Below are 23311 nucleotides of genomic sequence, written 5' to 3'. Positions count from 1 at the left end.
AGGGTTTTAAGTTATGCCCTGGGGGCATATAAGGTTTTTATAGAAGGCGTTGTCGTAGAAACTTCAAAAAAGGCTCACTCGATTGGAAATTCAAAAAGCTAGTGCCCTTTTTAATAGTCGAAAGTGATTGGAGGGCACCTAGCCCCCCCCCACGCTCATCATTATTCAAACCGCATCCAATCAAAATTTTGAGATAGCTAATTTGTTCCGCGGCGCTAATTTTATAATATCAAATATGCTTTTGTGGAGGAAACTCCGATAGAGCCTTCGGAGCAAGGGTTTTGTTATGCCCTGGGGGAATATAAAGTTTTTATAGAAGGCGTTGTCGTAGAAACTTCATAACAGGCTCAATCGATTGGAAATTAAAGGGTTAGTGCCCTTTTTAATAGTCGAAAGTGATTAGAGTGCAACTAGCCCCCCCTCCACACCCATCATTTCCCGAAACACATCCAATCAAAATTTTTAAATAGCCATTTTGTTCAGCGTAGTTGATTTCCAGATAGAAAATATGTTTTTGGGTAGGACACTCCCCCAGAACCTTCAGGGCAAGGGTTTTAAGATATGCCCTGGGGGCATATAAGGTTTTTATAGAAGGTGTTGTCGTAGAAACTTCAAAACATGCTCATTCGATTGGAAATTCAAAGGGATAGTGCCCTTTTTAACAGTCAAAAGTGATTGGAGGGGAACTAGCCCCCCAACGCCCATCACTCCCCCAAACACATCCAATCAAAATTTCAAGACAGCCATTTTGATCAGCGTAGTTGATTTTCAGATAGAAAACATGTTTTTGAGGAGGTCTATCCCCCACAACCCTCAGGGCAAGGGTTTTAAGTTATGCCCTAGGGGCATATAAGGTTTTTATAGAAGGCGTTGTCATTGAAACTTCAAAAAAGGCTCATTCGATTGGAAATTCAAAGGGATAGTGCCCTTTTTAATAGTCGAAAGGGATTGGAGGGCAACTATCCCCCCACCCCACGCCCATCATTCCCCCAAACACATCCAATCACAATTTTGAGATAGCCATTTTGTTCAGCGTAGTTGACTTCCAGATAGATAATATGTTTTTGAGGAGGACAATTTCCCAAAACCCTCAGGGCAAGGGTTTTAAGTTATGCCCTGGGGGCATATAAGGTTTTTATAAAAGGCGTTGTCGTAGAAACTTCAAAACAGGCTCTTTCGATTAGAAATTCAAAGGGCCAGTGCCCTTTTTAATAGTCGAAAGTGATTTGAGGGCAACTAGCCCTCCAATCAATTAATCGCCCATCATTTCCCCAAACACCTTCACTCAAAATTTTGAGATAGCTATTTTGTTCAGTGTAGTTGATGTCCAGATAGAAAATATGTATTTGAGGAGGGCACTCCCTCACAACCCTCAGGGCAAGGGTTTTAAGTTATGCCCTGGGGGCATATAAGGTTTTTATAGACGTTTTTGTCGTAGAAACTTCAAAAAAGACTCATTCGATTAGAAATTCAAAGGGCTAGTGGCCTTCTTTATAGTAGAAAGTGATTAGAGGGAACTAGCTCCCCCCACGCCCATCATTCCCCCAAAAACATCCAATCAAAATTTTGAGATAGCCATTTTGTTCAGCGTAGTTGATTTCCAGATAGAAAATATGTTTTTGAGGAGGACAATCCCCCAGAAACCCTCAGGGCAAGGGTTTTAAGTTATGCACTGGGGGCATATAAGGTTTTAAAGAAGGCGGTGTCTTAGAAACTTCAAGAAAGGCCCATTCGATTGGAAATTCCGACGGCAACCAACCCCCCTCTCACGCCTACCTTTTCCCCAAACACATCCAATAAAAATTTTAAGACAGCAATTTTATTGAAAGTAGTTTTAAGTTCTGGAAATTCGGTCTTTGAGGATTACAACTCCCCCAAAGCCCTCAGGGCAAGGGTTGTAATTTAAGGATTCTCCGAATCCTTCATATTATTTCTTATGGAAGGGATGCTCGTATAAACTTTAGAGAGGGCTCATTTGATTAAAAATTGAAAGTTCTTGTTAACTTTTTAAGAGTCAAACGAGATTGAGGGGCAACTAGTCCCTCTCCCTCCTCCACGCCCTAAATGCATCAGATAAAAATTTTGAGATAGACATTTTGTTAAAATAGTTCAAAGTTCAAAAAACAAAAAACTCCGGTGTCGACACAGCCCACCAGGGTCCAGGGGTAGGCGTTGTAAGTTATGCCCTGGGGTATAACTTATTAAGGGGTGTTTATAACTTATGGGAAGGGGTTTTGCAGGGGATGAACACATAGGAAATCTATTATAATTATCCAATTATAAGGTTAAACTACATACTCTGTGATAGATGCAAAATTGCTTTGGCGCACAAATTAAGGTCAGTTCCAAACAGTCGTGATCCCTTTGTGTCAGCAAGGGAAATGGTCTAAACCCCCTATTGAAGCTATTTTTTCAACCTATTCACTGTTTCCAGTCGTTGCACAAATGTTATGCAGGTTTTCTATTGTTCATATATAATGGTCCTATTAAAGATGTAAAGTTTTAGACAGTTATACAAATCTAAATCGCTTTCAACAGAAAGCTACAGATCATTTCTTTAAATTCAAGAACTAACGTAACTTAAGCACCCCCCCCACCATGCCATAAAAACATGAAAAATTTTTCGATAAAAAACTAACAAAAATAATTTAAAACATTTTAAGAAAAACTAGTTATTAAAAAAAAAGTTAAGTCAATTTTATATTGAAGCTCAGGAGATATTAATACTTGTTAAAATTTAAAATCAAACTGACTAGAAACTACTATTAAAGAATAAATGAAGCCCAAAATGAACAGAAACTAAAAAAACAATCATAGTAAAAACATGTAACAAGTAATAATATAAATAAATAGATAGATCTCAAACCAAATAATGCTTAGACTGAATATGGAAATCAAGGTTAAAACGGAAACAAATATTTTGCCATTGAAGTATAAATGTAAGTTAAAACGAACAGAAATTAAATAAACAATCAATGCAAACAAACATACAATATATATTAATGTAAATGAATAAACAAATCTTAAAACGAGTGAAACTTAAATTGAATATGCAAATCAAGTTTGAATCGAATAAAAATAACCACAAAAAAGAGTTTGGTATCGTCTCACTGCAGAAGCCTAAAACCTACTGCGTCATTGGCGCTTTACTGAAAACGAATTATATTACAAATGTTTTCTTTTGTACTTAATTATGAAAGTAAATATTAAAATTACAGTATAATTTTGAACTGATGAGCTTTTAGCAATTAATATCATTATGCATCAAATATTCAGTTTAATTTATTAGTTCTTTTCAAGATTGGTCAAGACAAATATAGTTTCACTACAAGCAAAATTTGGATACTGCCCCCTTCTTTAACTGTAAAAACCTAAAGCATTCTACGTCATTGGTGCTTCACTGAAAACGAATTACTCTTAAATTACAAATTTATTATTTTCCAGTTTTTACAGCATTGAAAATGAAAATAAAATTACAGTGAAAAAAAATCTTGAACTGATGGATCTTTCAACAATTAATATCATTATATATCTAATATTCAATTTGATTTTGCTTATACTTTCCAAGACTGTTCAAGACTCATATAGTTTTGCCGTTTTTTTTCAACTCTGCCATTTTTTGTAACTAATCGTGTTAGTTTGTTACGAAAACTTTCTATGGCTTCTAGGCATTTCTATTTGAGCGGAAAACTACACCTCAAACTTTGTGGAACATGCATTTTCTTGCATGAAACACCAAAATATAAGTTTTGGAGTGTTCCACCACTCGCAAGCAAGTGCCATTGGTATTTTTGAATCCGCATGGTCAATTTAGGGGGTGGAGGGTAGGCTAATTCTCGTAGCATCCCCATTCCGTCGTGGTATGGTTCACATTTTCAACACCTGGTGTCAGGACTATCATATAATCTACCAAGCATACAACTACCCCAAATCAGTATCAATAAATAAATGAAACCCAAAACGAACAAAAATTAAAACAAATGTTAGAGTCAAACTCAAAACAAGCATAAATTAATATGAGTAGGGTTCAAAACCCCTATGCTTTCTAAAAGCCAGAATATAATTTGTACTTTACTGAAAAAAAATTCAAATGAGTTTACTGAAAAACAAAAATGTGCATTGTCAATTTAATATACATATACTGATATTTATTCCCTAAAATTTTAATTAATTTTTGATTTCTTAAAGTTATAAAAGTGAAAATATTTCAAAGAATTGTTTTCAGTAAAGCGCCAATGACGCAGTAGGTTTTAGGCTTCTGCAGTGAGACGATACCCAAACTCTTGTTTGTAGTTATTTTATTCGTTTCACTCGTTTTAAGATTTATTTATTCATTTACATTAATATTTATTGTATGTTTGTTAGCATTGATTGTTTATTTAATTTCTGTTCGTTTTAAGTTTCATTTATACTTTAATAGCAAAATATTTGTTTTCGTTTTAAGCTTGATTTTCATATTCAATCTAAGCATTACTAGCTTTAAGATCTATTTATTCATTTATATTATTACTTGTTGCATGTTTTTTGCTATGATTGTTTATTTTATTTGTGTTTATGTCGGGTTTCATTTATTCTTCAATAGTAATTTCTGGTCGTGTTTAGTTTTAGTTTTTAAAGGTATTTTTATATCCACATATTTATTTCAAAATGTTCGTTAATTTTATTTTTAAAAAATATTTTTCGGAAGTTTTTTTTTAATTAATTTACATTCAAAAACGTATGATCTCCTTCTGAATGTTATAGAGAGGGTATGAGTTTTTGTTAGAGTATGACATAGAAACTGCGGTTATGAAACTGGTAAATCCTGAACCAAGAATCCAATTGCAAAAATAACCACATTTTTGGAATCGAGAGACTCGAATTAGTCAGAAAAGAGATCTTAAACTCGGCCTTAGCTCATTGTCGAAATTTCGCGTTTTTTTCATCGCGCGGAAAAACGTAAAGTAACGCGGAACCGCGGAGACAAATTTGAATTTGCGACTTCGTCAATTTTTCGCATTTTCCGTAACATGTTCACCAGTTTCTATTCGACTACGATGAAAAATACAAAGTCAGAAAGCGGAATTTACTCAGAAATTCATAGAATGTAGTGATGAAAATGATGATAAATCAGTAACCAGGAGTCGGACGAAAAAGTAAGCACATTTTTGGGATAAAGAGAAATTAGTCGGAAACGTCAGAGAAATTAGTCAGAAACGGCCCTCTGATCGGAAAAATTTCCCACTCTGAAAGTCAGCTATTTTTCCCGCAAGGAAAAACGCAAAACGGCACGATAATCGTGCCGGAAAATGTGACACTACACCCAGTCAGATTTTCCATATTTTTCTACACATGTCTGTCAAATTTCATGCTTTTACCATATAATGCACAAACCTGACGCTTATGTACCTAACTTTGCGTTTATCTCCCTCATTTAATTCTAAAATCGCTGCAGAAAAAATTTGATTTTTAGCTCCAATCTTAGCGGTGGTCCATGGAAAGCTGGTCCAGGGAAAGAAAATCTACTTCTGACAATCTACTTCTGATGTAAGTCAATGCATATGACATCAGTTGTTCAAAAGAAGATTTTTCATGAGGCATAGTATTTGAACATTTTCAGCGTTTAACAAATCTGTTGCTATTGTGCATATCGAAAACAAAAATCAGACAATAACTACGTGCAAAACGATATAAGACTGGATTTGATGCCAGTGTCGAAGTAAGTCCTGATTCCCGGCAAACACAATTGAAGTCCAAAATCAAACAGTTTGTAGCAACGAACTGTAAGTAGGGAGCGATGCGGCTCAATAGTAACCGAAACTCTGAGAAACAGAATCTTAGTAACAATATATACATCGAAAGAATCGAATTTTAATGTTTATTCAAAATATGTATGAAATTCATAAAGTTTAATGTTACCCATTAAAAGTTACGAGCCTGGGAGTATTTGTCCAATTTTTGAAAAAGGGAGAAACACCCCCAAACATCAACTAATTGCAATGAAAATCACATTATCAGATTTAGCATATCAGAAAACCCTACTGTAGAGGTTTCAAGCTTCCACAATAATGTGAAATTTTGCATTTTTTGCCAGAAGTAAAATCACGGATGCGTGTTTATTTGTTTTTTCCCCAGGGGTGATCGTATCGTGCCAGTGATCCTAAAAGATTGGAAAAGGGCTCATTTGATCGAAAATTGAAAGTCTAGTGCCATTTTTAAGTAATAAAAAAAATATTGGAGAGCAGCTAGCCCCCCTTCCGCACCCATTTTTTCCCAAACATGCCCAATCAAAATTTTGAGATAGACATTTCGTTCAGCATAGTTAAAAGATTCTAATAACTATGTTTTTGAAGATGAATTCACCTCCTCCCCCCCTCCGCAGTCCCCGGGAGAAGGGTTGCAAGCTCTGAATTTTGCCCATTGCTTACATTAGTTTTGGTTATTGGCAAGTATACAGATATTTTTCGAGGGGGTGGGTCTGGTGCAGGGGGGGGGGCTTAAGTGGGAGGATCTTTTCATGGAATAACGTTTCCTGGGATAAGGGAATTTTCCATGAAGAGGGAGCTGGATTTCCTGGCATTATTTAAAAAACGATTTGAGATTAATTAAAAAAAAACAAGTTTTTTTCCGACTGAAAGTAAGCAGCAACATTAAAACTTAAGACGAACAGAAATTATTACGTATATGAGGGGGGTCACCCCGTCCTTAATATCTCACTCTTTTCCATGAAGGTTTTTTTTAAAGAACTTTTAAAACATCTCATTGTTTAATTGATCGGCCCTTGTGTTTCAAGAGTCATTCTTAAATGATTGGAACAAAAAGCCAAACTTTAGCGTAAAGATAGAGGTATTAAGGAGGGGAAAAAACCCCCTCACATAAGTAAGGATTTCCAATCATTTTAAGTTTCAATGTTGCTCCTTACTTTCAGTTGAAAAAACTTTTTTGTTTTTTTATTTAATCGGTATTAAAGCCAACTTATTCCTGATTCGGCGCAGAAATAAGAATAGTGTAAGCTACTCAGAGTCCAGTGCGTAAATTTATGAAAATGTTGGAGAGGAGAAGGGCAAAATGTATTTTGTCAATCTAGAGGGGAGGGGGCATATTTTTTTTCTTTAAAATTTCACCAATGCAAAATACCAAAAACAAGGCATTTATGCCATTAAGAACACACAAAAAAAGTGTTTTCTAAAATTTGAGAGGGGAGGGAACCAATAAGATAAATTTTGCCTATCCTCCTATCGATTGATGATCAATTGATAGAGTCCCTCTTCCTACTCTCAGTTTTTAAAAGAAACGTAGCTAGTTGCCACCTTGTTTAAGTTAAAAACTTGCAATGATTTCCAGACTGAGCAAAAAGAGGCAAAAATTAGGCCCCGGTTTCTCTCCAATACCCCCTTCTCCTTGGCAATTTTTTAGCAGAAAGGAAATCATGTTCCACCGTTTTTGACCCGAGAGCACTTGAGGAGTCCCAACTATATAATTGGAGGATAAATGTGGTCTTTTAATCCCTCAAATCCTCCCTACTTTTACCAATGCAAAATATTTATCAGAAAGGAAAACGTAGAAAACTAAAAAGTTAGATACAATTGGTAAATTAATAGTGCCATAATTCAGGTGGTCAGAATCACTCTAACAGTTATAGTTTTTTCGGAGTGTGCACGTGGGGGTAGCTGGACAAATACTTCCATACCAAATGTAATGGTCTATGGATTTCGACCTGTGAAAGTATCTTAAAAAAAAAATCTTCAACCTACCTGTTTTTACATTAGGCATTCCTTCGTCTGAAAAATCATACATGTCAATTTCACTATACCAAGAATCCACAGGCTCATTTCCAGTAAGCTTTTTCGACAAATCTGAAGACCAATAACAATAAAGATTTTCACCGTATTCTGTTGAATTTTGACTTTCCATACGGTCAATAGAAGCAAGATGCTCGGCCCAATCTCTTGTTAGGTTGCAAAGCTGCAAATAAAGTCAAATCATATATTTATGTTCGTAGCACAGGTGCAAAGCGAAAGGTTTGGGATTTTGACCCTTGCGGTCTCCTCCTGCTCTCCTTGGGCCGGTGCTCGGGCCTATATATATATATATATATATATATATATATATATATATATATATATATATATATATATATATATATATATATATATATACCCAAAAAGGTCTGAACCACGAGTTACCTGAATCTAATTTCAAAGGGAATGAAAGGGTTCAGTAACAGCAAAAAACCATATATTGGAGTCTGGACAGTCTAGGGTGGATGTATTTACAATTGACATTATGCACTATGAGAGGGCAGAGGTAAGTATACATGAAAAGCTTGGATAGATGGACTCGAATATATCATGGGGCCAAAAACTATAGGCATGAGACATTAGTAGACACAAAACTAGATCAGAGGGATCAGCACAACGGATTTCTTGCCATACCATAGACGGGATAATCAGTATAGTTGGCAACCGTTACTTTCAGGTTCCTTGAATCTAATCTGATCAGAAATATCGAAGTCGTTATTATGAAGTCCTATTGTTCAAATTAGCAACAAGCACCTGCTTGAAGTAGTTCTTACGCTCTATAAAATTGTAGTTTGGCAAGCTGAGGTCAGAAATCAGAGTTACCATCTCTCAAAACCTATCAGCTATTCAAAAATTACTAATTTACTCATAGTTTTCATTTAAAGGGCATAAAGGCTTGATGTTTTGCTAGAGAGTAAATTTCATTTGAGATAAAAATAATTTCAAACAACTAATCGCTTTTCACAAATATTTATGCAAACAATTAGTTCAAATATACAAACCACTAGAATATGATTTTAAAATAAAATATTTTCCATTTTACTATTTCAAGTAATTTTAGTAAAGCGCATTTATCTAAATTATAAAAACAGAAATAAGTAGTAATTCGGAAATACCGTAAAAAACTAATTTCTTTGATATGTAAATTGTTACTGAAAAACTCCTTTTTTTGGTTGTTATTAGCTGGAGTGACTTCTTGTAAAAACCTGTTATAACGAACCGTGTGATTCTTTGGGGGATTGCGTTTTTGTCTTTCGTTTTTTTACAGTTGTACGTCTCTATCTGGTGACCAAATCGACTGGAGGGCAACTAGATTCCTTTCTCCTCCTGCTCTCCTTTTTCCCAAAGTCATCCGATCAAAATTTTTAGATAGGCATTTTGATCAGCATAGTTGAAAGGTCAAGTATTATAGCTGTGGGGATGACATGACCCCTAAAGTCACTAGGGAAAAGATCTTAAGTTATGAAATTTGTTTTGTAATTACAAACGATATAATTGGAAAGTAAGCAGACATTTTTTGGGGAGGGAGATTTTTCCGTGGGAGGAATTATCTGTGGGGTGATTTTCCAAGAGGAGAATATTCCGTGGGGAGGGAAGTTTCCGTGGATTAACTTTCAAAGGGAAACTATACACGGGGTAACTTACTATAATTCTTATACGAAATTATCTTTATTTGACTTGCTTTCTCTTTGCCTTTTCAATTTTACATGTAGAAATACTCCGGGGATATTGCCAAGGGGAAATTTTCAAAGGAGTTGGAATTATTTGGAGGGTTTTTGTGAGGGGGGGGGGGTCCGCGGGAGATATTTTCCTTGGGGGAAGTTTACGCAGGAAAACCTTTCCATTGGGACATTGGGGAGGGAGAATTGTAAAGATAAATTTTCCACGCAGAAAGGATTTCCGGTATGATTAAAAATTTAAAGAAAAGTAAGCCTTTTTTCATTAACCAAAAATGAGCAAAAACAAAATCAAATAGTCTACCAAGCGTGACACCACAAATCAGCATCGATAAATAAATGAAACCCAAAACGAACAGAAATTACAATAAATAACCGAATCAAATTCAAAACGAGCAGAAATTAACCGGAGTAGGGCTCAAAACTCCTAAGCCTTCCCAAGGCCAAAACATAATTTACACTTTACTGAAAAAATACAAATGAATGTGCATTGTCAGTTTAATATACTTCTACTACTACTACTAACAACTCACCGCAGTATCCAGCCGACTGAGGCCAACAGAGCTACGCACGCTCCTCCTCAACCCCAATCTATTCAAAGCGTCCCTTTTTACACCCTCCCACTAAGTTTACATTTCCTTTAAATCTTTCTTTATGACGTCCTCCCACCCCAGACGGGGACAACCTGCTTTCCGTTTAGCCCTAGATGGTTGGCCGAAAAGAACAATCTTCGGCAATCTGTCATCCTTCAGCCGCTCAACATGCCTTAACCACCTCAACCTTTCTTTCACTATAGTCCTAAAGAGCGGTATTGAACCACATTTTTCGTATAGCCTATTGTTTGAAATACGGTCAGTCAGCCGGGTACCCAGAATAATCCTTAAGCAATTTCTCTCGAAATCATCTAGCAAATCTTCATCTGCTTTTCAGAACGATCCATGATTCAAAGCCACATTTTACCACTGTCATCACTGTAGCTTCTAATATTCTAATCTTGGTTTGCAGACTTATCTTCCTATTTTTCCAAACTTTTTTTTAACTGTGAAAAAACACCCTGAGCCTTGGCTATTCTATTTTTAACATCTTCACTGCTCCCACCATCTTCACTAATAATACTACCAGAGTAAGTGAAGCTGCCCACCTGATCAATCTTTTCATTACCCAACGTCACCTTTTCATCTTCACTTATTCCTAGCCTTAGTGACTTAGTCTTCCTAACATTAATTTGCAAACCAATACTAGCACCCTGAACTCGCAAAACCTCTAAAACTTCATTCATTTTGCTCACACTTTCATCTAGGATGCTTAAATCATCAGCATAATCCAAGTCCAGGAGACTTTTTCCTCCCCATTTGATTCCGTGGTCTCCCATTGCCTTTCCTGTGCTCCTTAAAACAAAGTCCATCAAAATAATCCATATAAAGGGGGATAGAACACAACCCTGCTTAACTCCTGATTTAATACAAAACCAGCTGCTAACATCATTTCCTACATTTACTGATATACATACATATACTGATACTATGAATATACATATACTGATATTTAGTAATCAAAATGTTAATATTACTTGATTTATTAAAGTTATAAAAGTAAAAACATTTAAATTTTTTCAGTAAAGTTATGTTCTGGCCTCGGGAAGGCATAGGGGTTTTGAGCCCAACTCGTGTTAATTTCTGCTTGTTTTGAGTTTGAAAAAGTTTTCTAAAGTTTGCCAAGTTTATAAATGGTCGTAAATGGCCGAAAAAAAAACAACTTTTGTTGACCTGTAGTAAAATATTTCTGTTGCAATATATGTTACTCTGAACAATTTCTTCAGGTACTGTCAAGAATAATGTACTGTATTAGAAGGGAAAGAAAAACAAAGGAATAGAGAAAGGAAGTGAATGAAAATGTCCTATGCAAAATTTTCATAGATAGTACTTTACGTCACCGACGAATCGCGTGTTACGCGAAGCGTAACACGCGGAGCAAAATTTGGGACATGGTACATTTTTTACGACCAATTCAATTCTCAATTCGAGGCCTTAGTCCGTGAAAGAAAACGAAGGGGTATATCACCTATTTTTAGCTGATACATATAATATAATAATATTATATTATATATCTCTATAATTGTATAATATTATATAATATGTATTATTATATATATATATAGATATATAATATCATATATCTCTATTTTTCGAATAAACAGCTAAATTGATTGGATAGCCACAAGAATTTTGGACAACCAAAGTTCGGTCCTGTCTAAACTAAATAACACAGGCTGTCTTTGTGGCTGTACCAACATAGAAGGCCCCAAATTTTAAATTCCGCTATCGTTAAGCGAGATACTACTTTTTTTAAGTGATTCGAGCTGGCTCCTGAAAACTTTCCAAAGCTATTTGGAGTGAGAGGAAGGAAAATTGAGTATCTTGTAAAGAATTCCAATACAGCAGAACAAACCTGAGATTAAATGGATAATACAGGGGAAAATCATCAAACTCAAACTCAGACCTGTCCTTATTAAGTTTAATGTCTTCTGGCACATTTAACCAACATTTAGGTCTAACGTGCCTAAGAGAAACGTAGATCGCATAGACGGAGCAAAAGATGTACAGAAATTCTGATCTTGTCTAGTTAAATAGTTATGGACCTGGTTTCCTAGTTGAAACCTAAAATTAAAGCAAGGTCCTAAATTACAATTCATAATTCGATACATTAGTTTTACATTACTGTAAAAGAACAAACCCAACACTGATACCACTCTAAATTTTACACAGATGGCTCTGACTGAAACACGGCTTCAGACACGACTTAAAATCCGCATATCTGAATTTTCCAAGACACGAAGAGGGCGAAGGTGGAGAAAAAATGTATTTGACCAAAAAGCACAACAATAAAAAGATACGGATGTACAGGAGAGAAATAAAGCATACGAATAATCTCAACTGGTAGTTGTAGCAGTATTGGTAGCATGGAAATATTGCCTTTTTGATTATCTCCCTTATCATTTCCTGAATTTTCCAAATTAATATTATTTCTGTATTATTCCTGTGTTACACCCTTTTGACAATCCATATACACATAACATGTTTTTATTTAGTTCTACACTCCCCTCAACATTCTCTGAAAGGCTCATCTAAATACCCTTCGTCCTATTGGAAAGTAAAGTTCAAACATGCATACTTTTCTCAATAACAAATACTATATGTAAACAATGAACGAATTGTCCACCTTACGGCCCTTGTCCTGAGGATTGTGGGGAGGTTGACATCCCCAAAGACATCGTTACTGGACCTTTCAACAATGCTAAACAAAATAGCTCCCTTAAAATTTTGATCAGATGTGTTTTGGGGAATTAGACGTGGTGGGGCTGATTGCCCTCCATCCACTTTTGACTCTTTAAAAATTCACTAAAACTTCCGACTTCTAATCAATTGAGCTCCATCCGATCCAAAGCTTGCTCGATACCCGTTCCATGAAAATTTCATTTGCCTCGGGGTATAACTTACAACCCTTGCCCATGGGCTCTCGGGGATTGTGTCCACCCTAAAGACATAGTTATATGATTTTTGGACTATTGGTAACAAAATGGCTACCTCACAATTTCAGTTGAATGCATTACGGGAAAAGAGGATGTCAGGGAGGGGGGAGGGGGCTAGTTGCTCTCCATCACGCTTGGCTCCTAAAAGGGAACTAGAACAATAAATTTCCATTCAAATGAGCCTCTACGACCACCCCTTCCATAAATGCTTATATGCCCCTAGAGCATAACTTACAACCCTTACCCCCAGACTCTGCGGGATTCTGTCAACTCCAAAGGCCCTGTTACATGATTTTTGGACTATTTTTGAACAGATGGCTATGCCAAAATTTCTGTCGGTTACCTTTGGGGGAAAATACGACGGGAAAGGGGGGGGGGGTGGCTGCACCCCGATAACTTTGACTCATAAAAAGAGCAATAGAACATCTGATCTCCAATCCAATGAGCCTACTCCAGAGTTTATACAACCCCTCTTTCCATCCAAACTTATATGCCCTTTGATTATAACTTACAACCATTGCGCTGAATACTGTAGGGGGGTTGTCATCCTCAAAGACATAATTTCAAAGACAGACCTTTCAACTAAGCTAAACAAAATGGTTATTTCAGAATTTTGATTAGATGTGTTTTAGGAATTGATGGGTGTGGGGAGGGGGCTTGTTGCCCTCCAGTCACTTTTGACTATTAAAAAGGGCACTAGCCCTTTTGATTTCCAATCGAATGAGCCCTTTTCAATTCTATGACAACAAATAACCATCTTAAAATTTCTATCAGATACATTTCGGTAAAATAAGAGGTGTGAGTTTGAAGGGTGGGGTATCCATCCTCTGATCACTTTGAATCTTAAAAAAAACTAGCACTTCTAATTACCAACCCAATGAGCCTCTTTCAAAGTTCATACGACCACCCTTTCTATAAAACCCTTATATACCCCGTGGGCATAACTTACAACCACTGCCCTAAGGGCTTTGGGGGGTTCTCATCCTTAAAGACATAATTTCCAGACCTTTTAACTACGCTGAACCAAATGGCTATCTCAAAATTTTGGTTGGATGTTTTTTGGGAAATGGTGGACGTGGGAGGGGGGTTGGCTGCCCTCCAGTCACTTTCAACTATTAAAAAGGGCACTAGCCCTTTCAATTTCCAATCAAATGAGCCCTATTCGAAGTTTCTACGAAATAAAATGGTCATCACAAAGTTTCTATCACATGCATTTGGGAAAAATACAAGGTATGGGGGGAGGATCACCCACCCTCCTATTACTTTGAATCTTAAAAAGGACACTAGAACTTTTGATTACCACCCCAATAAGCTCCCTCCAAAGTTCCTACGACCACCCCTTCTTTAAAAACTGTATACTCCCATGGCATAACTTACAACCCTTGCCCTGAGGGCTGTGGGGGGGATGTCATCCTCAAAGACCTAATTTCCATACCTTTCAATTATATTGAATAAAATGGCTATCTCAAAATTTTGATTGGATGTGTTAGGGGAAATTGTGGGCGTGGGAGGGCGATTAGTTGCCTCCAATCACTTTCGACCATTAAAAAGGGCACTAGCCCTTTCAATTTCAAATCGAATGAGTCCTTTGTGAAGTGTCTACGACGAATCCTTCGATACGAAGTTCCCTGGTCTAAGACAAAAAAATAGATTAATAATACATTGTGCCAACATCGCTCTTTACTTAGTTAGCACTTTTTCACTGCCTAGGATCTATGAAGAAAATATAGTACATTTCCATTGATCCAGTCAATGCTCATTCAGCCAAATCTTGCTAGACTTTCTAAATATCGTATTCTTCTCAAATTTCCAGCTTTGGAGCAGTCTCGACTAAGTTTTCGAGAAATATGTCCCCCGTTTTGTGGTTTTTATGAGAAACAAAAAAAAAGAGAAGGAAGAAAGAATGTATGCAGGGTTGCCTTTTGCCACATGCGCACTTGCAAAATGTCAACATTTTCACGATTGCCGCAGTAGCTTCTCATATTATTTGCACAACTCGACTAAGTTTTGTTTCCTTTTGAGGTTTTGCCCATCCCTAAAGTAAATTCCCCTGAAACTGCCTGTGGAATGAGAACTATATTTTAGATGTCAGTCAGATGAAGAACCAAGCATTTTGAGTTTCGTTTTCTTGTTGAGAGAAAGAAAAAGATTTTAAAAACATATTAACTTATCTTATAATCCTTTAACTATACATGCTTATGCTATTTTTGTATTCTAATATGTCTTTTATCCTTTATCTGGTTCTTTAAACTTATATCGGGACACCTCCTATCCACATCCTCCAAATGTTCTAATTACCCTTTGCCTTAAACGTCAATTCTAATTATTTCTCATGAAGCTTTCTAATAAATGTCAGAAATGTTTTCTATGATAGGAAAGGAGGTATCATACCGCAGCACCCCTATTCAGGCGTCGTCTAAATGAAGGGGTATGAGAGACTATTCCTTACATTCTTCCCCCATCCCCTTTCCTTAATTATCTGATGGCTTATGGCGATTTAGACAATTTCTGCAGACAATTTCTGCTTTAATAATAGCTTGGGTTATAATTTAGCTTTCACATGAGCCCCATCAATAGCTTTCTATAGTTTGAGGGTGTCCCACTAACGGCGAAGAAAAAACAGAAGAAGAACAAACGCCGTTTCTGACGAGTTTTTGGCTCTTTTTCAAAATTCCCGTACACTTGTTTTCTCAATAAACCTTTATTTAGAATTATCTGAATTAATTGTTACTATTCCAGAATTAATTTTAAATGGAAATTTTTTAAAACTAGACAGTTGTTTTTTTAAACACGTTTCTAAACTTCCGGTTACTACGGGTCGCATTTACTAGGTTGCAGCTATCATTGTAATTATGACAAGATTAATTACACTACAGGCCATAAGAGTTTGACGGAGAACTAGTAACCAATTTTACCAACAAAAACAGTGTACACAATGAAAAAATGTCTTATTACAACGACATATTAAGATAAATTAAGACAACCTTCTCACCTCAGACGATAAAATCAATGGACTAGATTTGTGTTTCGCTCTGTACATGTTGTGAGCGTTGAGACAGTTAAATTGAAAAGACGTGAAAATATCGTCATCTAAAAAATCTTCCACGTAGCTTTGCCTCTTTAATTCTCCTTGATTTGCATTATTCTTGTGCTCTGTGGCAGTTTTTTCGGGGATGTTCGACCTTTTTTCGGTTTCACTGCAGGAATCTTTCAGTTTCACTGGCTGCAATACTTCCATTGCTTTCAAAGAAGAAGGCTCAGTACCCTGCTTAAGGTTAACATCTTCAAGTCTTTCAGGTATTTTATCAAATACTTCTGCTTTGTTGTTTACTGTCTCTTGTTTCTTAGATACAACATGTTCAGCATTCTCTTCCAACTCGCTAGTCATCTTATTAAATGCTGTTTTCGTATTTCTACCAACTTTCTTATTTTCACCTTCTTCTCTACCTGAATCTTCAGAGCTGGAAGATTCTATTGATGGTAGTTGGCCACTCTTTGCAAGAAACTCCCTAAAAATAGATGGGAAATAGTTGATAACTAAATACTGATTCTCTTGATCTTAGTTCTGAAAGCCTAAATTCTGAATAGAAAATTGTCTGGCCATTCTTATTTCTTCATATGCATTGAGGCTCAAAAAAAACTTTCTTTACTTAGAAAACTCCTTGAGTAATTGGAGCAGTCTACAAGTTCTGTTAAGACATTTCAAGAACGTACACCTTAAGGAACATTTAATCACCCAATGTGGCAGATCCATTTTCGTGAATTGTCGTTGTCTCTTTAGCTCGCGTTTTTGTTAAGAACTTTGAATAGATCGAGATGGAGAATGAGGGTGCGTTGCTGTGGTGGCCACAGGCGGCTTGGTGATACAGTAAATTCTTAGTAGTAATAGTAGGAGTATATATATTTACATGAAATCTACTCTCTTTCAAAGAGGAACTGTGTATGTATTTAAGTATTAATAAAATTTTATTAAAAACGCCAACCTGTAATTTTTTTGGCCTGAAAAAAAAAACAATCTAGATAGGTTGCCACGTTTGATAGAGTTTGATAAAATTTATTTGGAGACTTTTTCGAAAAAAATTCATACGAATGACCCCATATTTGTGAGCATATTTCAAGAACTTAAATTGCATCACTTCCCCCCAAGGAGTGATCGCATCGTTTTTATTATCTGTTACGCATCCAAAATTACAAAAGATGACAAATGACTCTGAACAGCTAAAGGAAAATGCATGGCACAAGAAACAACAAAAACATATTGAACAACATAAAACATATAGAAACAACAACAACAAAAAACAAGAAACAACAACAAATCATATTCAATTGCAAACGAAAATATGACTTATAACTAAAGAATAACAGGATAATTAACCTATCGCGTAATTTAGATATTTGAGAAATTACAACGGAATGAGAAACGTGTTAATAGCTACTGTTAAGAATAAACATGGATGAGGAATTGAATTCCCGTCAAAGTTTCCAATGAGTAATTTAAAAGGCATTTGAACTAAACCCTGGCGCCACGCCTCCGCATCAACCGAACGCCGCCAACGAGAGGTCCGGTTGTCCGCCGCCGAAGTGTCCCAATGCCGCCGACGCGCTGCACGGCGTTCGGCTGGCTTTGAATTAATTTTGCGGCAATTCTCTATTACGTCAACCGCAGAGTCAGAGCTTTTCTTTTCTCGTGTGTATAAGTATTTCGATTTTCCTTGTCATTCCGAAAAACATTTGGTTCCTCGAATCCCCGAAAATCACCCAATCACGGTGCCACCCCTAGTGATACATCACTAGTGACTATCCCTGCCAAATATTACTTTGTATACCATAATTCTTTACTACTCTTTTGTTCGGAAATTTTCGTCTCTTGTTTTACTTTGCATATAAACCAGACACATACAATTGCAATAAACATGGTTCTTCATATGTTGACAAAAGTATCGTCCTTTTGAATTTAATCTAAAAAATACAAGTTTTTTTTTAACTGAAAGTAAGGAGCGACATTAAAATTTAAGACGAACAGCAATTATTCCGTATATGAAAGGGGCTATCCCCTCCTCAACGCCTCTCTCTTTACGCTAAAGTTTTTTAAAAGTAGAGTGGTGAAAAAGAGTCAAACCTTAGTGTAAAGAGTGAGGTGTTGAGGAGGGGACAGCTCCTTTCATATAAGGAATAATCGCTGTTCATTTTACGTTTTAAGATGTCGACGGCACCGCCGACATCTCATCGGTGGAGGCGCAAGAAAATCATTGGTGGCGCGCCACCGGCACGGTGCCGCTGCTGTTTTTGGCCCTGCCGCCACCGGCCTTCCCTTATCGGCACCGGGGTCTAATTGGAACATTCCTGGTTGTTAATGAATAATATAAAAACGTAATTAATCAAAGATAAAACGACTGGCGAGAAACTGGGAAAAAAGGGTTTCTGATATCTATGGCGTCATACGAAAATACACATGATTTTGAATGAATCCGAACATCTAGAGTAAAAGATACGGGAAAATGCCCGAGGTAATGATACTCAAAAATGAAGTACAACAAGATCTGCGATAAGAAAACATACCATAACAAGCATCACAACGAATCCCAAATGAAAGCAATGGACAAATTAAATCCACGTTTGGAATGTGGATGATCGCATCGAATCATAAACGAATTCTTTGGTTAGAAGAGAAGCAACAGTGAGAACCACAACGAGCCCCAAAAGAAAACAAACCCTATGCAATAGATGATTATTTGATGTATTAACAGAAAGGAGGAATTAAATTCACGCCAGGATTTCGGAATTCAATTGACATTACCGATCTGACACCTCATGACTTAAAATTAAGGAATAATACGATGATTATGCTTTTTTGTAATTAGAGAATCAAATATATACAAGCGCGCCGAGTGCCAGGGCCTGGGTGAAGCCCGTGCTTGCGGTAATTATATAAAGAGCAAAAATGACGCTCTGGCATTAAAAAACTTAGTGGGTGTTAGTCCTAATCCTATTTGTGGCAAATTCTCTTCGTTTTAAGTGTAACTTGATTATTCATTGTAATTTCTTCTCGTTTTTGGTCTCATTTATACGTTGGTAGATACTTCTGTTTGTTTTAAGGTTGAATTATTTTACGACGTTTTATCTGCTCGTCTCAATGTATCTCTTTAATTTTCTTTGAATAACTTCTTTTTCGGAAAATAAAATATTTTTTATTAATTTCTACGCGTTTTTAATTGAAAATATTTTTTTAGGATAAAAAAACGAATATTTGAAGAGTTTTTTTGTTTGTCTCCTTAAGAATTTTAATTTTGGCTTGCTAATTATATTTTAAAGAACATTTTGAACAAATTTAAAGTGTAGTCATAGTCAACGCAATAGCGCTGCCTAAGTAAAGAACAATGTTGGAAAAATGTATTATTTTTTTGTAGTTGTCGTAGCTGACATTGACAAGAAGTTGTCGCAGAAACTTCAGAAAGGGCTCGTTCAATTGGAAATTGAAAGGGCTAGTGCCTTTTCTAACAATCGAAAATGAATCTAGGGCAACCAACCCCCCTCCCACGCCCATCGTTTCCCTAAACACGTCCAGTCAAAATTTTGAGATCGCAATTTTGTTCAACCTACTTCAAAAGATCCGGAAATTATGCCTTTGAGAACGATCACTCCCCCCCCAGCCCTCAGGGCAAGGGTTGTAAGTAATACCCTAGGGGCATATAAGGTTTTCATAGAAAGGGTGGTCGTATAAGCTTTGGAGGTGGTCATTGGATTGTTAATCAGAAGTTATAGTGGCCTTTTTAAGAGTAGTAGGGATCGGAAGCCAACCACCCCCAGACCATCCAATTGAAATTTTAAGATAGCTAATCTGTTGAAAATAGTACACATATCATATAACGAGACTTTTGGGGTTGAAACAAACCCCCAGGGCCTGCGAGTAAGGGTTGTAAGTTATGTCCCAGGGGCATTTAAGGTTATTACTGAAGGGGTGATTGTATAAATTTTAGAGGAGTCTCATTTGGTTAAATATTGGAAGTTATAGCTCCCTTTTAAGAGTCAAAAGTGATGGAGGGCAACTAACCCTACACCCCTCCCCCGACTACCCCTCTTTTCCCCAAACGCATCTGATTGAAATTGTGAGATAGCCATTTTATTCGAAATAGTCCAAAGAATATATAACAATGTCTCTAGGGTCACCCCCCAGATCCCTGGGGCAAGGGTTGTAAGTTAAACATTGCGGACAAATAAGGCTTTTATGGAATGGCTTGTTGTATAAACCTCAGATGGGGCTCATTTGATTTGAAATTGGAACCTATAGTACCCTTCTTAAGTATTAAAAGTGATTTTAGAGCAAACATCCCCCTTCCTCCACGCCCATCATTTCCCCAAGCACATCCAATCAAAATTTCGAAATAGCAGTTTTGTTCAGTGTAGTTGGAGGGTTCGGATATTATGTCTTTGAGGATGACAGCCTCCCCACAACCCTCAGGACATGGGTTTTAAGTTACTCCTGGGGGTATGTAAGGTTTTTATGGAGAGAGTGGTCGCATATACTTCGAAGGGTTCTCATTGGATTGGTAGTCAAAATTTCTAGTGCTCTTTTTAAGAGTCAAAATGATCAGAGGGCATCTATCTACCCCAAATACGTGGTGTTTTCCTGAATTGCATCCAATAGAAATTTTGAGCTATCCATTTTATTCAAAATAGTCCAAAGATCATATAACAAGGCTATTGGGGTTGTTACCAAACCACCAGAGCATGGAGCAAGAATTGTAAATCATGCTCCAGAGCATTGAAGGTTCTTACGGTACGGATGGTTGTATAATCTTTAAAGGTGGCTCATTTGGTAGAAAATTGGAAGTTCTAGTTTTATTTTAAGAGTCGAAGTGATGGAGGTCAACTAGCCCCCTCTAACTACCCCTATTTTCATGAAACTTATCTGTTCGAAATTGTAAAATATCCGTTTTAAAACAAATACTTCAAAGAACATACAACAATGCCTCCAGGGTTGACTCAACCCCAAAGAGCCCTGGAGAAAGGGCTGTAAGTTATGCCCTGGGGGTATATAAGGTTCCTATGGAATGGATTGTCATATAAACTTCAGATGGGATAATTTGATTTGAAATTGGAAGCTATAGTACCCTTTTTATGAGTAAAAAGTAATTTGAGATCAAAAAGCCCCCCACCCCAACGTCCATCATTTCCCAAATTTAACATCCAAACAAAGTTTTGACATATCTATTTTTTTCAGCATTATTGAAAGGTTCAGTAATTATGCGACAGGGATGCACCCCTCCCCCCCCCCCCGCGAGGTCTCAGGGCAAGGGCTGTTAAGTTAGGTGATTTGATCATTATTTACATATAATATATGTAACTGAAAAAAGGTATGCATTATTACTTTTTGTTTGTATTACTTTTCGAAAATACGAAGGGCATTAGGGTGAGTCTTTCAAGGATTTGTTGAGGGGAGTTTCTAACTAAATTGATGTTATGTGTATTTGGGTTATCAAAAGGGCTTAACTCAGGAATGACTAAGTATATTAGTTTTGAGCTTTCAGGAAATGATAAAGGATATGACCAATTGACCAAAACGGCAATATTTACACACTACTACTTGCACTATTACCACTACTATTTCTGTAGAGGGTACTACTAAGGCTGAGGATATTGAAATAATCCTATTTCCTTTTTTTCCAGCTTATGTATGGGTTTTATCCCGAATCAAAATAAGATCGTGGATTTTTATTTTACTTTTTTATTATGGTTAGTCTACTCCAAACCAAAGTATAAACACATACTGAACAAGTACTGACAAAACCTATCCTCTCCACACAAAAAAGTGACCCTTTGTCCGCGTCTCCGGAAACGATTCCATACCTATGCGAACCTGGCGACTAAATCACAAGTTCCGTAGGGGATTATACTTGTTCCGTAAAAGCTGTATTAAATTTAATTTATTGCCTCGGAGCGATTAAGTAGTACAACATTTTCCCTCTAGAGGCGCTGAGGTACGCGGGGTCACTTTTGGAGAGTTTTGACTATATTTGTTCAGTAGATGATTATCCTTTGGTCTACTCCCAATACCTCGGTTAGAGTTGCTTGAAAAAAATTCGCTATCAGTTGATTATATTTTATAACATCAGATAGGTCTCCATTTTCAAGATCGAGTTGATGAATGCCCAAAGCCACACCGTCCCAGCCGCTACGTTCGTTTTGAAGAGTTTGGTTAAATTAAAAAAGAGATGAATAGTTTGTGTGTTGCTCAATGGAATTGCTACAAAACGTCGGCTTTTGAAGAAATAGTTCAGTTTTTTAGTAATATTGATATTGTGATTGATGTTTTTGGAATTTGTGAATCATTCTTGAGTATGTACAGTCTTCTCTCTTCCAATTTTTTTTTCCAGGCTACCAACTGATATCAAAGTCGTGGCAGTCAATGGGGCGCGGGGGACTTGCATTTTTGGTGAGAGAGGGATTGAATTTTTTGGGAAAGGGAGGACCTTTATTTATGGAATGAAGGTAAGATTGAATCTTTTGCTATTGAGATTGAAATAGAAAAAGGTAAAAAGTTAATTGTTTGTCTGGTTTATAGACCCCTTGGTGCTCATCCGGAGGAATTTACTTCCTAAAATCTATCAGTTCAAGATTAGATTCTCTTGCTTTAAATCTTTCAGAAGCTGGAATGAGTAAACCCTCTACGTCTGCAAATAGGACAGAAACGGAATCATTGAAGAATAAGAAGGTACAATACAGTGAATATAATTTCCTGAATTAAAAAGAAATCAATGAAAAAGAAAATAAGACTTAGTACTTTTTATGATCATAATCATACTACAACTAAACAGGTACAATCGGTTTTAGTTTGGTAATGGAGTTTGGTAGAGGGGATCCACTCCAGGAATTATTTAATTTTATTTCCAGTATTTAATTGAATTTCCGATTTTCTTATTTGTCGTTGAAATGCCTTACTAGCGCTGATACTGTAACGTCCTATTCCTTACGTCTCGGATTCACATTCTAACCCATAAATGTAAATCTATGCATAATACAATGCTGACTTCTTGCTATTTTGCTTTACTAAATATCTCTTTTTATGAGCTCCGAAAAAATTGCCATATATGTGCTAAGAATTATGACTGAAATTAGTCGCATTTCATACAACGCCTGCGCCACAACGCCACACAACGCCAGCGCTACTTGTGGGGCATTTATATCTGCATCAGCATGCTGTACGAAATGTCTTCTGAGAATAGAAAAAGTCAATTAAATGAAAATATGCATATTTTTCTCAATTTATAAATTTTGTGTGCACGTATAAGCGATATTTGCTTATACGTGCTTTGATAACAATCTTC

At 36.5% G+C, this 23311-nt stretch overlaps 1 protein-coding gene across 2 annotated transcripts in view; it reads right to left on the bottom strand.

The window, feature by feature from the left end:
- LOC148943511 (uncharacterized) overlaps nt 1-23311 on the bottom strand; it is a 193781-nt gene that overhangs the window by 77290 nt on the left and 93180 nt on the right. For both annotated transcript variants that reach the window (XM_089101355.1, XM_089101356.1), the window contains exons 8-9: nt 15979-16495; nt 7734-7944 (exon numbers count right to left, since the gene is read on the bottom strand). In XM_089101355.1, coding sequence (XP_088957481.1) covers nt 7734-7944; nt 15979-16495 — 728 coding nt within the window. The remainder of the gene's footprint in view (nt 1-7733; nt 7945-15978; nt 16496-23311) is intronic.

This window comes from Artemia sp. Qi Xiang Cuo, chromosome 15 (assembly GCF_049724085.1).
Source record: "Artemia sp. Qi Xiang Cuo chromosome 15, ASM4972408v1, whole genome shotgun sequence".
Taxonomy (NCBI): domain Eukaryota; kingdom Metazoa; phylum Arthropoda; class Branchiopoda; order Anostraca; family Artemiidae; genus Artemia; species Artemia sp. Qi Xiang Cuo.
Note: the sequence above shows the minus strand (reverse complement) of the source record. Positions and strands in the feature narration are given on the sequence as shown.